General features: G+C 49.2%; 1 protein-coding gene across 1 annotated transcript in view; it reads left to right on the top strand.

Annotated features, from left to right (window-relative positions):
- SNTG2 (syntrophin gamma 2) overlaps nucleotides 1-14,387 on the top strand; it is a 351,728-nt gene that overhangs the window by 184,057 nt on the left and 153,284 nt on the right. Inside the window, exon 7 of the mRNA XM_054245265.2 lies at nucleotides 11,759-11,846. Within this exon, the coding sequence (XP_054101240.2) occupies nucleotides 11,759-11,846 (88 nt within the window). The remainder of the gene's footprint in view (nucleotides 1-11,758; nucleotides 11,847-14,387) is intronic.

Below are 14,387 nucleotides of genomic sequence, written 5' to 3'. Positions count from 1 at the left end.
GGCATAATTGGCATAGACATACTTGGCAGATGGCAGAACCCCCACACTGGCTCCCTGACTGGTAGGGTGAGGGCCGTTGTGGCGAGAAAGGCCAATTGGAAGCCATTTGAGTTGCCTCTATCTAGAAAGATAGTAAATCAAAAACAATATGGCATCCCTGGAGGGAATGTGGAGATTGGTGCCACCATCAAGGAATTGAAAGATGCAAGGGGGTGATTCCCACCACATCCCCACTCAACTCTTCTATTTGGCCCGTGCAGAAGACAGATGGGTCTTGAAGAATGACAGTGGTGACTCCAGTTGCAGCTGCTGCACCAGATGTGGTTTTATTGTTTGAACAAATTGATGCATCTCCTGGTACCTGGTGTGCAGCCATTGACTGGGCAAATGCCTTTCTCTCCATTCCTGTCCATCAAGACCACCAGAAGCAATTTGCCTGCAGCTGGCAAGGCCAGGAATATACCTTTACTATCCTTCTCCTGGGGTGTGTCAACTCTCCAGCTTTGTATCACAATCTTACTTGGAGAGACCGCAATCACTTCCCCAAGATATCACACAGGTTCATTACACTGATGACATCATGGATCCAGTGAGCAAGAACTAGCAAACACACTGGACTTATTGCTGAGATATTTGCATGCCAGAAGATGGAAATAATTCCAGCTAAAATTCAGAAACCTTCTACCTCAGTAAAATTACTAGAGTCCAGTGGTGTGGAGCCTGTTAAGATATTCTTTCTAAGGTGAAGGATAAGTTGCTACATTTGGTCCCTCCTAAAACCAAGAAAGAGGCACAACGCCTAGTGGGCCTATATGGATCTTGGAGGAACACATTCCTCATTTGGGTGTGTTACTCTGGCCCACTTATCCAGTGACCCAAGGGCTGCAGTTTTGAGTGGGGTCCAGAACTGGAGAAGGCTCTGCAACAGGTCCAGGCTGCTCTGCCAGCTGCTCTGCCACTTCGGCCATATGACCCAGCAGACCCAATAGTGCTTGAGGTGTCAGTGGCACATAGGGTTGCTGTTTGGAGCCTCTGGTAGCTCCCATAGGTGAATCACAGTGGAGGCCTCTAGGAGTTTGGAGCAAGGCCCTGCCATCTTCTACAGATAACTACTCCCCTTTTGAGAGGCAGCTCTTGGACTGTTACTGGGCTTTGATGGAAACTGAACGTTTGACTATGGGTCAACCTGAGCTGCCTGTCTGACCCACTTTATGGCGAGCTAGGTGCTCTCTGACCCATCCTGCCATAAACTGGACTGTGTACAGGAGCATTCCATCATCAAATGGAAGTATGTACATGATCGGCTCGAGCAGGTCCTGAAGTCACAAGTAACTTACGTGCAGAAGTGGCTCAAATGCCCATGGTCTCCACCAGGGGACCTAGTACTAACAGAGGTACTCCCTTTCCTCTAATTTATTTGTCACAGTTTTCCAATCATGCCTCTTCCAAGTCCCTGACCATCCAGCCAAATCTTTGGCTACCACTCATGAATCAGGCTTCCTGTATCCTGGGGTTCTTGCCCTAGTGTACTGGAAAAATTGGATCACACATGGGCTTGGAGAATGAATGCTAGGTTTTATTGAATGGTGGAAGCAGCTCTCAGCAGATGTGTGGGAAGCCAGAAGGGGGATGGAGTGGGAAGGTGGTCTTCCCCTGGAGTCAGGCTGCTTAGCAGCCGGGCTGTCCTCCAACCACCCTTGTCCAAAATTCTCTGTGTCCACATCTTCCTACCATCAATGTTTTTCTGCTGATGTGTTCTTGGTGTCCAGCCACTTGTGTGTGTGCCCACTAAGATCTCGGGTTTTTATAGGTACAGGATGAGGGGGGAGCATGATGATCCAGTGTGGTCTTGGAAGATGCAACATTTGGGCACAAAAGCAGAAATACCTATCCTCACCTAGGTCCATGGGCACAGGCCTGAGGAAGGAGCCCTAACCAGGGACCTCGCCCTTGTCTACCCAGCACTTCCCTGCCTCCCTCCCATATCATTTCCCCTTTCTGAAGAGGTACATTTAACTGCCATTAGAATACAGGTTATGACCATAGCAGAAACTTGGAACCAACCCAAATGCACATTAATGATAGACTGGATAAAGAAAATGTGGCACATACATACCATGGAATACTATGCAGCCATAAAAAGAATGAGTTTATGTTCTTTGCAGGGACACAGATGAAGCTGGAAACCATCATTCTCAGCAAACTAACACAGGAACAGAAAACCAACACTGCATGTTCTCACTCATAAATGGGAGTTGAACAGTGAGGACACATGGACGCCAGGAGGGGAACATCACACACTGGGGTCTATCAAAAGATGGGGGGCTAGGAGAGAGGGAGAGCATTAGGAGAAATACCTAATGTAGATGATGGGTTGATGGGCGCAGCAAACCACATGACACGTGTATACCTATGTAACCTGCATGTTCTGCACATGTACCCCAAGACTTAAAAAATATATATAGGGATATAGATACAGGTGATGACTGGTATTAGCTACTTCCTGATGACAGGGGGCATTGTTTTGGGGTAAAACAGCAGTCAGATTCTCCCAGAGGCCTACCTAAGTGTTCCTGGCAAGGGGGAGCATTGTCTGGGTTTCATTTGCTTGGCTCTGGCCCAGACACTTTGGGAATGAAGGGTTGGATCACTCCACTAGGAAGAAAACACGACCTGCTGAGGTGCTTGCTGAAGCCAAAGGGAAGACAGAACAGGTGGTAGAAGAAGGTAGTGGAAGAACAGCAGCTGCGACCACATGACCAACTGCAGAAATGACGACCGTAATTGTCATAGTATTTCCTCCTCCTCTTGTTAAAACATGTTTGTTCATGTGTATACTTGTACTAAGAAAGTATCTTTTCTTATTTCCTTTCTCCTTTATCCTGTGACATAAGACTTACTGACTTCATATCAGCATTTAAGTACTGCTAATCTTCTGTAATAGCACATGGCTTGGGGATTGGTGCATTTCCAGTTGTGCTAAGGGCAGTTGTATTATGTTAGGTGTAATTATGACCTCATCATTGTCTTTGAGGACTATTTATCATCTCAGAAGACGTATATGGGTTCAAGTTGACAAGGGGTGGGCTTGTGATGGTTAATATTGAGTGTCAGCTTGATTGGATTGAAGGGTACAAATTGCTGATCCTTGGTGTGTCTCTGAGGGTGTTGCCAAGGGTGCCTGTGAGGGTGCCTGGTGCACCATCGAGCTCTTCATGCTGAGGACACCACCTTGCTACGGCCCCCACAACTGACCTGGGCATTACCTGATGCTGAGCCTGAGCACGCGTGGTGAGATGCACTCATGGTTTGGGGAGGGTTCCCCCACTCCTTGTGTGATCACCCAGATCATGAAGCCAGCATGAGATGAGAGTGAACACGTGGAGGAGCGGCTCTCTTGAGGCCCTTCGGACGTTCTTTGGAGTGGGGCCTACACAGAGGGGCTTTCAGGACTGAAGGAATGGAAACAAGGAGGTGAGCAGAGAAGGTGAAGGTGGAGGAAAGGGAGGAGGGGGCCTTCCTGCCTGGCCCACCCTCTGCAGGTGCCTCCTGCCCTGGTCACAGCCTGGCAGATGCACTCCCCTGGGTCACAGCCTGGCAGGCGCACTCCCCTGGGTCACAGCCTGGCAGGTGCCTCCTGCCCTGGGTCACAGCCTGGCAGGCGCACTCCCCTGGGTCACAGCCTGGCAGATGCCTCCTGCCCTGGGTCACAGCCTGGCAGGTGCACTTCCCTGGGTCACAGCCTGGCAGGCGCACTCTCTGCAGATGAAAGGACCAGGTGTCTCCAGGTCTCTCGGCTGCTCTAGGTTCTGCTTGTCGCCCTTTTCCGTGCAAATAACAAACAGTGACTATTGTCAGGCACCATGGAGTGCACCCCAGAGCTACAGAATTATTCCCTGGGAGGTATTTAAAACAGATCTTGTGAACATGAGTTTGGAAAGCAAAGTAAATGACGAGTTTCATGGTTCAAACACTGGGTCACTGGGCAAGTTGGCGGGTAGATTAAGATTAAAACGTACATGTTCTCGTTGGACCTGTGTGTGTGTGTGTGTGTGTGTGTGTGTGTGTGTGTGTGTGTGTGAGATGGGGAGCAGAGAGGCTTAGGGATGGGGAGGGTGAGAGTTTGGCAATGTGATTGGAGGTTGCAGATCTGGGAATTGCCCCATAGCTGAGCTAATTTTGTTTTTCATTGTACAAAGGATGAGATACAGAAGTGGCCAAGGACTGTGACTAGGATTAGAGAAAAGGACAGTGATGGATATACACAGGAGAGAGGAGGCACCAGCGTCAGAAGAGTAACACTCTGCGCGGGGCTTTGGAGCTTGCTTTTGTCCATGAGCACATTACAGAATTACCCAGACCTCTGTGGGTTACTCTGTAAAGTCAAGTCCTAACGTGCTTCTCCCTGTAAAAATCTGTGAGCAGCAGTGTGTGGAAAAACCTATCCACCATGTCTTTTCGAGGTTCAGCTGGTGACATGATTCCTGCCCACCCTCAGCAGATTGAGGAAGTTGGTTAGCTTTTTATCTGACATCTCTCCGTTATTAAAGTCGTGTTCACCAGTGAAATCACGTTCTTTAAATACTTCAGAATCACACATCTCTTACAAACAGTGACTTAATTTAACAGCAAGCACTCGAAGTGTGGAAAACTGTCTTGAGAGGCTGTTTTTAAACGCGGGGATCTCGGGAAAGGAAACCCTTGGTGGAGGACTGTGTGGAGTCTTCCATTCTCTTGGTTCTAGTGTTCTAACAAGCAGACGTATCTGTCATCTCTGCCTGCCTCCTAGAGGCCTGTGGGCAGTGCTGACAAGCATCTTTGTATCTACTGGGAATCAAAAAGGCTGTCTGGCACTCACTCAGGAGTGACACGGATAAAAGCAAATTTAGCCGTTTGCAGCCCATGTGGCTGGCTTTCCCTGCCGCAGCACCAGTGGGCAGGCCTGGGCACACATCCACATAAGGCATTTCACTGGCTCTACCTGGTGTGTGACGTGCAGCCCAGAGGGTCTTCCCTTGGGGACTTGGTGCGTGCCTCCTGATGTGTGGCTCAGAATAAAGATTCCAGGGCAGGGCGGCCACTCTTGGTGAAACAGGTGTTTCCGTGGAGATTGGGAATGTGGCTGAGGGAGGTGGACGGCGAGACCCCTGGAGACCAGGCTAGACATCTTCCACTCCTTCCATGGTCATCATAGAAATGTGAGTCTGCGGGGAATGCAGCCTGGAAAAATCATTTGCTCCAGGAAGCTGCAGGTCGCTGCATAGATTCACTCAGCAGACCTCATGTGCAGTCCAATCCCATACGTTACTGTTTGGCAGAAGTCAAAACTCGGCTTCTTCTGAGTCAGCTCCCTCTGCGCCTCCTTCCTTTCCCCTCCATCCCTTCACTCCCAGCACCCTGCAGAGCGACCCCACTGCTGATCCACTGGGTACGTGACTGGTGGCTTGGTACATTTGCAGGAAACATGGAGTCCTGCCCTGGCTCTGCCCCTGACCACCACAGAACCCAGAGGTGCAGCTGAAGTGCACTCCGGCACTGTGGCATGGCTGGTGCGTGCTCGGCAAAACCCTCCCAGATGCTCACACATGCACAAGGAGGCCAGGCAGGAGGGAAAGTGTCCACGGAGAGGCTTTCACACTTAGAAAAAGGCCAGGTCTATGCAAGTGTCTCACTTCCATAAGTAGGTTCCTTATGTATACAGAGACTGGGGTTAAATGTCCAAAGGATACTGTCTATGAGAATGCAAGCTTATTACGAATGGAGAGTTTCGTAGGCTAAGATCTGTTTCTTTATTAACATAGTGTATTTAAGCAGCAATGAGTTGTCATTTTTTATGGGGAACTACAGTGGAGGTTTCCTCTGTTGAGGTCACAGGATTTTTTCAGACTCTGGAAATAGCTCAGCCTCTGGTGTGTGCAGACTAGAGGTGTGTGGTCTGAGTGACCTGCGCTCAGCCTGCCCCACGGTGATGGGAGCCCAGCCCCGCCATGCTCTGGGAGGCTTTTGAAAGACCTAAAGCTATACATACATACGTTGTGCATCACTTAACGAGGGAGAAGGGGTTCGCCTTAGGCAGTTTTCTCTAAAAGTCCATTGCTCTATGCACAAAAGTTAGAGTGTCAGAGTTACCTTGGCCGGCTGGCGGGTGTGGGCCAGCCCACCGGGCCGACATTCCCAGCGGCGCACGCTCAGGTGGGGCTCAAGGGGATTAATAGATTCAGCATCGTGGTCAAAGGGCCCAGCTGTATCAACTGCTGGTTCTGTCTTAAATTATGCGCTGCTGACTATGGCAGTGTGTACGATACTTGGATCATTTATAATAAAATAGATTCTCTGTTAAAGTGTCCTGGTTTTGAAACCAATTTACGGGAGTTATTCATAAACTAAACTTTCCCGTACTCAGTCAACTTCATGTGAAGGCAGCATTTAAAAATCTACATAGAAAAGTGGCAAATTACTGTTTTTTGAAATGTATCTGCATCTGAGTACACGATGACAATGTAGTTCAAAGGAAGAGCATGAACGAGTGGGATCTGACGGTCTGCACGGCCCACTCTCCATTTCTGCTGCGGGAAGAGATGCAGAGGAGACGCCTGTGTGTCTGGTGGGGCACCCAGTGTGTGGCTCCTGTGCTTAGCTTCTGTAAGACAGGAGAACTGAGCAAGAAAAGGAGTTTCATGGCAACTGAATAACATCAGTGCACGTTTCCAAAGCATGTTTCAAGTGACCGATGTGTCAGCACGCCAAAGTGTATTTTTTGGGGAGTTGCCTTTCACCACAGTGGGGATTTTGGGCAGACAGACACAGCAAGGCCAGAGGGGTGAGGGCATTAAAGGTGTGTGCAGAGAAGGTTACCGTGATGGATCTTGGAGTTTAGCCTGAATAAAGGGGAATGTGAGGCTGTGGCACAGTAAGAGCAAGAGCGAGAGCTGCTGTGAGTCTCATAGGGCTGCATGTCGTTGTGTGCAGGAGGGCTCAGGGTGCACACTGGAAGGCAGTGCTGGTGTGGCGCTTGATTTAACGTACAGGACCCTTGCAGATGTTGATAACAGCAGGTCTAATGCAGGCATATGTTACTAAAGTGGGGTGGATGGCAGGCATATCACAGAGGAGAGGAAGTCAGTGTATGGGTGTCTGTGTGTTCATGTATGTCTGTGTGGATGTGAGTGTGTATACGTGTGTGCCTGTGTGTCTCTCTGTGTGCATGTGTGTGTACCTGTGTGTACACATGTGTGCCTGTGTGTTCATGTGTGCCGTGTGTATGCATGGGTGTGTGTATGTGGCTGTATTTGTGTGTGTGTAAGTGCATGAGTGTGCATGTGAAATTTCTGAATGTATGTGAGTGCATGAGTGTGCATGTGGGAGTGTGTGTGTCAGCATGAATGTGTATATAGAATTGTATCTGAGTGTGAGTGCAAGTGTGTGTATGTGGGACTGTGTGTATGTGTGTGTATGAGTGCATGTGTGTTTGAGTGTGTATGTGTTTGTGGGAGTCTGTGTATGTGTGTGACTGTGTTCTCATATTCAACATAAACTCACATTTTTCCAGAACGTGTGGGACATTCACAGTTGTTTAGGCACAAGGAACCCACAAAGAAATGCAACACAGATATCTAGCAAACAAAATGACAAATGCTTTTAAAAACATCCACACCTCTGGAAACTTTAAAAATTGCTATACTGGTGTAAAAAGAAAACATAAAAAAAATACAAAATACTAACATGAAAAATATTGAAAAACTTTGTATTAGAATTTGTGGAACACAATTAAGTAAGGCTTAAGGGAATAATGGTAATTTTTAGACATGTTTATTAGAAAACAAGAAAGCAAAGAAAAAGGAGCCATGTTGTTACCTAAGAATCAGAAGGGAGAGCAGCAGAGAAGCCGCGGGAGCAAAAAAGAAAGAAAGAATAAAAGCGAAGAGGCAAATTTGCAGAAGAGAAAACATAGAGGACAAGTAAGAGAAAATAAAACCAAAAATCCATCTCTCAAGGTGGGCTTGTAATAATACAAGATGCAAAGGCCTCTGAAAAGACTGAAGAAATAATAATGAAAATAGAAATACGATTAGGGATGAAAGGGGAGGGACTAAGAAACTACTCAACAGGAATTTGAGGATTGAGGATTCATTGAAGTAGTAGAGAGAGAAAGAGAGAAAGAAGGAAGGAAAGGGAGGGAGGGAGGAAAGAGAGGGAGGGAGGGAGCGAAGAAGGAAGGTAGGAAGGAAGGAAGGAGAAAGGAAACAGAGAAAGAGAAAAAGGAGGGAAGGAGGGAGGGAAAGAGAGCGAGGGAAAGGGGAAAGGTTCTGGTTCCAGGCCATGGTTACTGTTGTTAGTTTGCTGCAAACAGCAGTGACTGCTACCGGGCTGAAGGAGGCTGCACTCTAGGCAGGGTCAGGGTCCCTCCCAGTACTGTCAGGCTCAGGGCCACCATTCCAGGAGAGAAAAAGCACTTTGAAGACATTGGTTGAATTTAGTGTCATCAATGGTCATCATTCAATTATTTCTTTCATACACTACAAATATGCTTTGAACTAAATAAAAAATAAGACTGGTAACAAAGTGAATGCCTTTGGCCTGTCTGGTTATTTTAAAGTCCAAAACAAATCAAGGCAAGGTAAACATTTGTGATTAAAAAAAATAGTAATAGATTGAACCTAAGTCTAGTCTTTAATTAAAAGTGCTCAGCGTTCTCAGGCTACTCTGCCTCTCTCTATTGGTTGGTTCTGTTACTTCTGACAAAATCAACTTGTCCATTGTGATAATTGTGAATTCCTGTAAGTGAGAGATGGCAGATCTTCAAACCACAGCCATTCTCCAGAAGGGAAAGTCACTGAATAGACTCACTTGCCTCAGGTATGGAGGTGGGGAGTGTCCACACATACCTTGATAATTTCCATCAAACACTTCAGGCACGCTGGCCAGGAGAATGACTTGCATACGAAAGCTGTGTGTGGCCTGGTCCTTAGTCTGGGAGGAGGGCAGCCTGTTTAGGAATGGGGCACAGTGAGTTTCCTGAGTTTCAAACTGTTCTTGTCCTGGTGACATTTTGTTCTTTTAAAATTACACTGCACTGAGCTCCCAATTACAGTGGCCGTTGCTTTCTAGGAGGTGGCTGGACAGTGGACAGCGGGGATCTGTGTGATCTTCCCCACACACCACATGCTGCACCTCCAGGGATGGGGGCTGGTGGGGCCTGTGAGATTCTGGCCCTTCCATGCAGAAAGGAAGGGTGTCCAGGCCATCTTGAATCCCATTCATCAAAGGAGAGCCTCGGTTCTGCTTTTCACCAAGGAGAAGGAAATTCAGATTGGTCGTTCTCTCCAGATCCTGTGCAGTGAGGAGGACAGTGTCAGACAAATCTGCTGGTAGTTAAGCTTTGATACTTCCCAGGAGCTGGTCCGACGAGGGCTTCTGTTTCACAGTCCCATTGCACTGTCACAGCCTGTATGAAGACAGGGCCTGCACGTTGGAGATGGGCATCTGACAAGGGTGCACTTGTACTGAACAGCAGGGGAGGAGAGACACCTTGGAAAGGGCAGCAGGGAGGCCTGGTTCAGCCTTACCAAGGGCTGAGCGTGCAGAGCGTTACAGGAAGGCAGTGCTGCAGGGTCACAGGAACTGGACGTGAGAAGCCTCCCAACAGGAAGTGGGCATGAGAAGCCTCCCAACTGGAAGTGGGCATGTGAAGCATCCCAACAGGAAGTGGGTGTGAGAACCCTCAAAACAGGAACTGGACGTGTGAAGCCTCTCAACAGGAAGTGGGCATGAGAAGCCTCCCAACAGGAACTGGATGTTTGAAGCCTCCCAACAGGAAGTGGGCATGAGAAGCCTCCCAACTGGAAGTGGGCATGTGAAGCATCCCAACAGGAAGTGGGTGTGAGAACCCTCAAAACAGGAACTGGACGTGTGAAGCCTCTCAACAGGAAGTGGGCATGAGAAGCCTCCCAACAGGAACTGGATGTTTGAAGCCTCCCAACAGGAAGTGGGCGTGTGAAGCATCCCAACACGAAGTGGGCGTGAGAGGCTTCCAACAGGAAGTAGGCATGAGAAGCCTCCCAACAGGAAGTGGGTGTGAGAAGCCTCCCAACAGGAAGTGTGTGAAGCCTCCCAAAAGGAATTGAGTGTGTGACGACTCCCAACAGCACCTTTGTCCCAGAGGCCATCAGCACAGGGTCACCAGTCACATGGATGTGGACAAGGAGAAGAGAGAAGAGAAAGGATGTTGAAAGTGTCCGGTGGCATTAGGGGAATGTTTCTGCTGTTCTGCTGATTCTGGTCTGGAGTTTCTAGTGGGATTTGACAAGGCAAAAGTCACGAGCCTGTCCTATGAGGTTAAGATTCACATGAAGGCACCAACGTATGTAAGGATGTCTACAGGCATTGCTAGGGCAGGGTGGCTCAGAGGGCCTGGAGGGAGCACCAGTGGTTGAGGTGGACCAGCCATGCCGGAAGGAAACGTCCCAGGGTGAAATAGGAAGGCATTTATGTTGGATTTCAGGCCATGGGAACTTTCAAACTTTCTAAATCCAGTCTTCAAAACCCACCCAGGGTCCACCAAGTGTCTTAGGGAGCTGTGCAGAACTGTAATCTGCCAGGTAGGCAATGATGGGTGTGGAAAGTGACTGAAGAAATGAGGAAGAAAGATCAGAGGGAGTGAAGGAGTGGGGCAGGAACCTGCCCAGACTGTGAGCAGGCTCTGCATAGAGGAGAGTGCAAGGTGGGATACACCTGGCATAGGAGGGCAAAGTGGGGCAGGAACCTGCTCAGACTGTGGGCAGGCTCTGCATAGAGGAGAGGGCAAGGTGGGATACACCTGGCATAGGAGGGCAAAGTGGGGCAGGAACCTGCTCAGACTGTGGGCAGGCTCTGCATAGAGGAGAGGGCAAGGTGGGATACACCTGGCATAGGAGGGCAAAGTGGGGCAGGAACCTGCTCAAACTGTGATCAGGGTCCATATACAGGAGAGGGCAAGGTGGGATACACCTGGCATAGGAGGGCAAAGTGGGGCAGGAACCTGCTCAAACTGTGGTCAGGCTCTGCATACAGGAGAGGGCAAGGTGGGCTATGCCCAGCCCAAGAGAATGAGGATACAGCAGAGGAGGGTTATGCGTCGTGGGATGACGCAGGTGCAGGTGCAGTGAATTCTGACACAGCTTTGCGGCATCTCGACTTCCAGTGTCTCAATCAAATTTAAACAACAGCAAATACATTGTGCACAAAAAGCTGACTTTAGATGCTGTGTTAAAACATACGGGATTGTATGTGAGATGAGTGAAACAGGGAGGGTAATTTGAAATTCCAGCACAGAGCTAAGCTCCAGCCTATTGAAGTGATAGCCATTGATTTCTTGAGAACTAAAGCATCATTAAAATCTTTAGTACATGTGGTTTGTTATGCCACAGTTAATCCGTGTTTTGCCGGTGACGGAACACTGGCTGTTTGTAGTAACGAACTGATTTCTCCGAGGGAATTATTTTCTGGTGGATTGCATTCATGGGGATGCAGAGAGCCTGGTGTTGTGCAGGATACAGGCAGACTCCTGCCCACTCATGCACTTGTCTATGCAGATAGAGTGGGAGGTAGGTGGGATCAGAGGTAATAAACACTTTACTCCAGTTGAAGCTTATGAAGTTTTCCATGTTTCAGAGGTAACTCTGAATTCTTGGGAAACAGGAGAGGCAGAGAGGCTTTACTTTTTCATTCCATGTCTGGTTCTTTTGCGGTGGTGAAGTAGCTATTTTTGTCTGATTGACAGGTGCATCTTCTGAGAAATGCTGGCGACGAGGTTACCATCACTGTTGAGTATCTCAGGGAAGCACCGGCATTTCTGAAGCTCCCAGTAGGTAAGTGGGAAGAGGAGGGATTCCAGGGTGCTGGAGAAATTCCTTTTTCACCACATTCTTTATCCAGATGCTACACTATGGGCTGGGATATTGATCATTTCCTGAGTGTATATTGAGAGAGAAGGAAAGCATAGGCAGGCACCGTGGCATCGTGTATTGCATGACATTCTTTTAACACATCCACTTTTTAAAAGGCTTTTTAAAAGGAAGTGTTATCAGAACGTGCTTGCCTGTCACTTAACTACATGGTTTCTCTGTCATGCAAACTCACCGTGATTGTATTTACCTATATGCTGACATATAAGTGAAGTTTACATTTAAAATAGTTATGTTGACCTGAGAAATTTTCAGTGCAGAAAATGAAAATAATGGTAAATTCATGCTGTGTGTCCCTGCCATATTTTAGCGCAAAGTTTGTAATGCTCTATTATACTTGAATTGTGACCCAGTTTGAAAGTGATGAACCCCAAATCTAGGAAAATGTTTTAGTGAAGATAGTTGCTGTATCTTACGAATGCTATTCAGCTGTCGTGGCTTTATAAAGGTTGGGGTCTCCGCCGTTCCTTTGATTTAGCAGAGGGCATTGATGGGTAACCAGGAAAGACCTCGAAGGCAAGGCCCAGGCCCCCCTCGTTGTGGGTAACCAGGAAAGACCTCGAAGGCAAGGCCCAGGCCCCCCTCGTTGTGGGTAACCAGGAAAGACCTCGAAGGCAAGGCCCAGGCTCCCCCCACCGAAGCCAGTATCTGCTGCGCTGGCTCAGATCTCATGCGTCTGATATGGAATGAGGACCTCCCACTGAGCTGATGGTCGGGTCCCTTCTCATGGGGGCTGGTGGCCTGTCTTTCCTGCCATTCTCTCATGGGAAGGGACGACTTCCCTCCCGGGGGGTTTGTATTGGCTGTTTTACTTTCTCCGTCTCTTACATTGGTGTCCCCATTGTCAATGGCCTTCCTTCCTCTCCTGAGCCTAGTGGCACCAGCTGTAGCTCCCAGGCTTATCAGCTGTTGAATTCTGATCATGCATTGGGAAGGCAGCAGGGAAGTGCTGGCAGGAGAAGGGTGGGTCCCTGGCCAGGGCTCCACCCCGGGCCTGTGCCCGTGGACCTGTGTGAGGACAGACACTCCTGTTCTTGCACTCAGTGTTGCATTTCCCAGTACCACCCTGCCCGCCATACCCTGTCCTGTGCCTGTAAAAACCCCAAGACCCTAGTGGGCAGAGATGCAAGCGGCTGGACGTCGAGAGGAGCAGAGGAGAGGAAGGGCATGCGGACAGGCACCAGCAGACACCGCAGGCCATCGACTGGCAGAATGACGTGGGGTTTGGCTGGGGTTTGGCTGGGTGTTCAGAGTAGAGTCCTGCTGCTGAGTGGCCCGACTCCGGGAGAAAACTACCTTCTCACTCCATGCCCTCTGGCTCCCCGTCCATCTTCTGAGAGCTTACACCACTCAGTAAAACCTTGTGCCAATCCTCCTAGCCCCGGTGTGATCCCATGCTTCCGGCACACTAAGGCAAGAACCCTGGGATGCAGAAAGGCCTCTGTCCTTGTGGTAGGGCAGAGGGTCTCACTGAGCTGATTAAGACAAGCCCCCTACAGACGGCAGGACTAAAAGAGCATCCTGGAACACAGGCCCACTGGGGCTGCAGGAGCTGGAAACATGCACCCCTAGATGCTGCCGTGGGTCAGAGCCCCAGAGCCTGCCCATCTGTGTGTCCCCCGGAGGTCTGAGGAGCGAGGCACTGAGGAAGCGAGCCACTGCCCCATCACGAGCCCTGTAAGGGGACAAGGAAATGCTTCCCGTTTCAGCATCTGATCAAAAGCGTCGTTAGACTCATCGCCTGACTTGTGTTTTCATCTTCCGGAGCACCCAGGAACAAATGCATTTCAGCAACTCCGTTTTTCCCATCAGTCACAGCAGAACAACCACGCTGTTCACAGTCTCAGGAAAATCAGTCTTCCTGCCATTGTGGTAAACGCATCAGTAAGATTCACCGTATGGTTCAGCCTATGATCGGTAAGATTCACCAGGCCCTCTGCTAGACAGAGCCACAGGGGTGTGGATGAGGAGCTGGAGGGTTCTTGAGGAAAAGAGGAAGGGGCACTGAGGGGCTATGCATGAGAAAGGTGAATATCCCCAGCACTGTGGAGGCAGAATAAGGTAGCAATCGGGCAAAAGTTCAGGGGAGCCAAGTGTCATACATGGCACAGTGGTGCACCCCCTGGGGTTTTGAGAAACGTTGCTGTGAGTCAGGAAGGGAGTGGGCGTGATGAGGGCTACACGGATGTTCTCGGAGCTGGCAGGGAGGCTTGGGTGTCAGATACACCCAAAAGGAGTTGCTCTATCTTTGACTAATGCTATTCAGCATTAGTAAGCTCGGATGGGGGAGGAGGACTCACTCTCGAGGGGCCGAGTGAGTGTCTGAGGATTCTGTAGCAGCTGTGACCACACAGGCTCACAGAGGAAGAAACTGAGATGCCTCATAGATTTTTGCCAGAAACAAAGAACATCGTGACTTGGACAGGAGTAGGTGGCATGGATAGA

The sequence above is a fragment of the Callithrix jacchus genome, chromosome 14 (genome assembly GCF_049354715.1).
Source record: "Callithrix jacchus isolate 240 chromosome 14, calJac240_pri, whole genome shotgun sequence".
Lineage (NCBI taxonomy): Eukaryota > Metazoa > Chordata > Mammalia > Primates > Cebidae > Callithrix > Callithrix jacchus.
The sequence above is the reverse complement of the archived record's forward strand: the minus strand, read 5'-3'. Positions and strand labels throughout refer to the sequence as shown.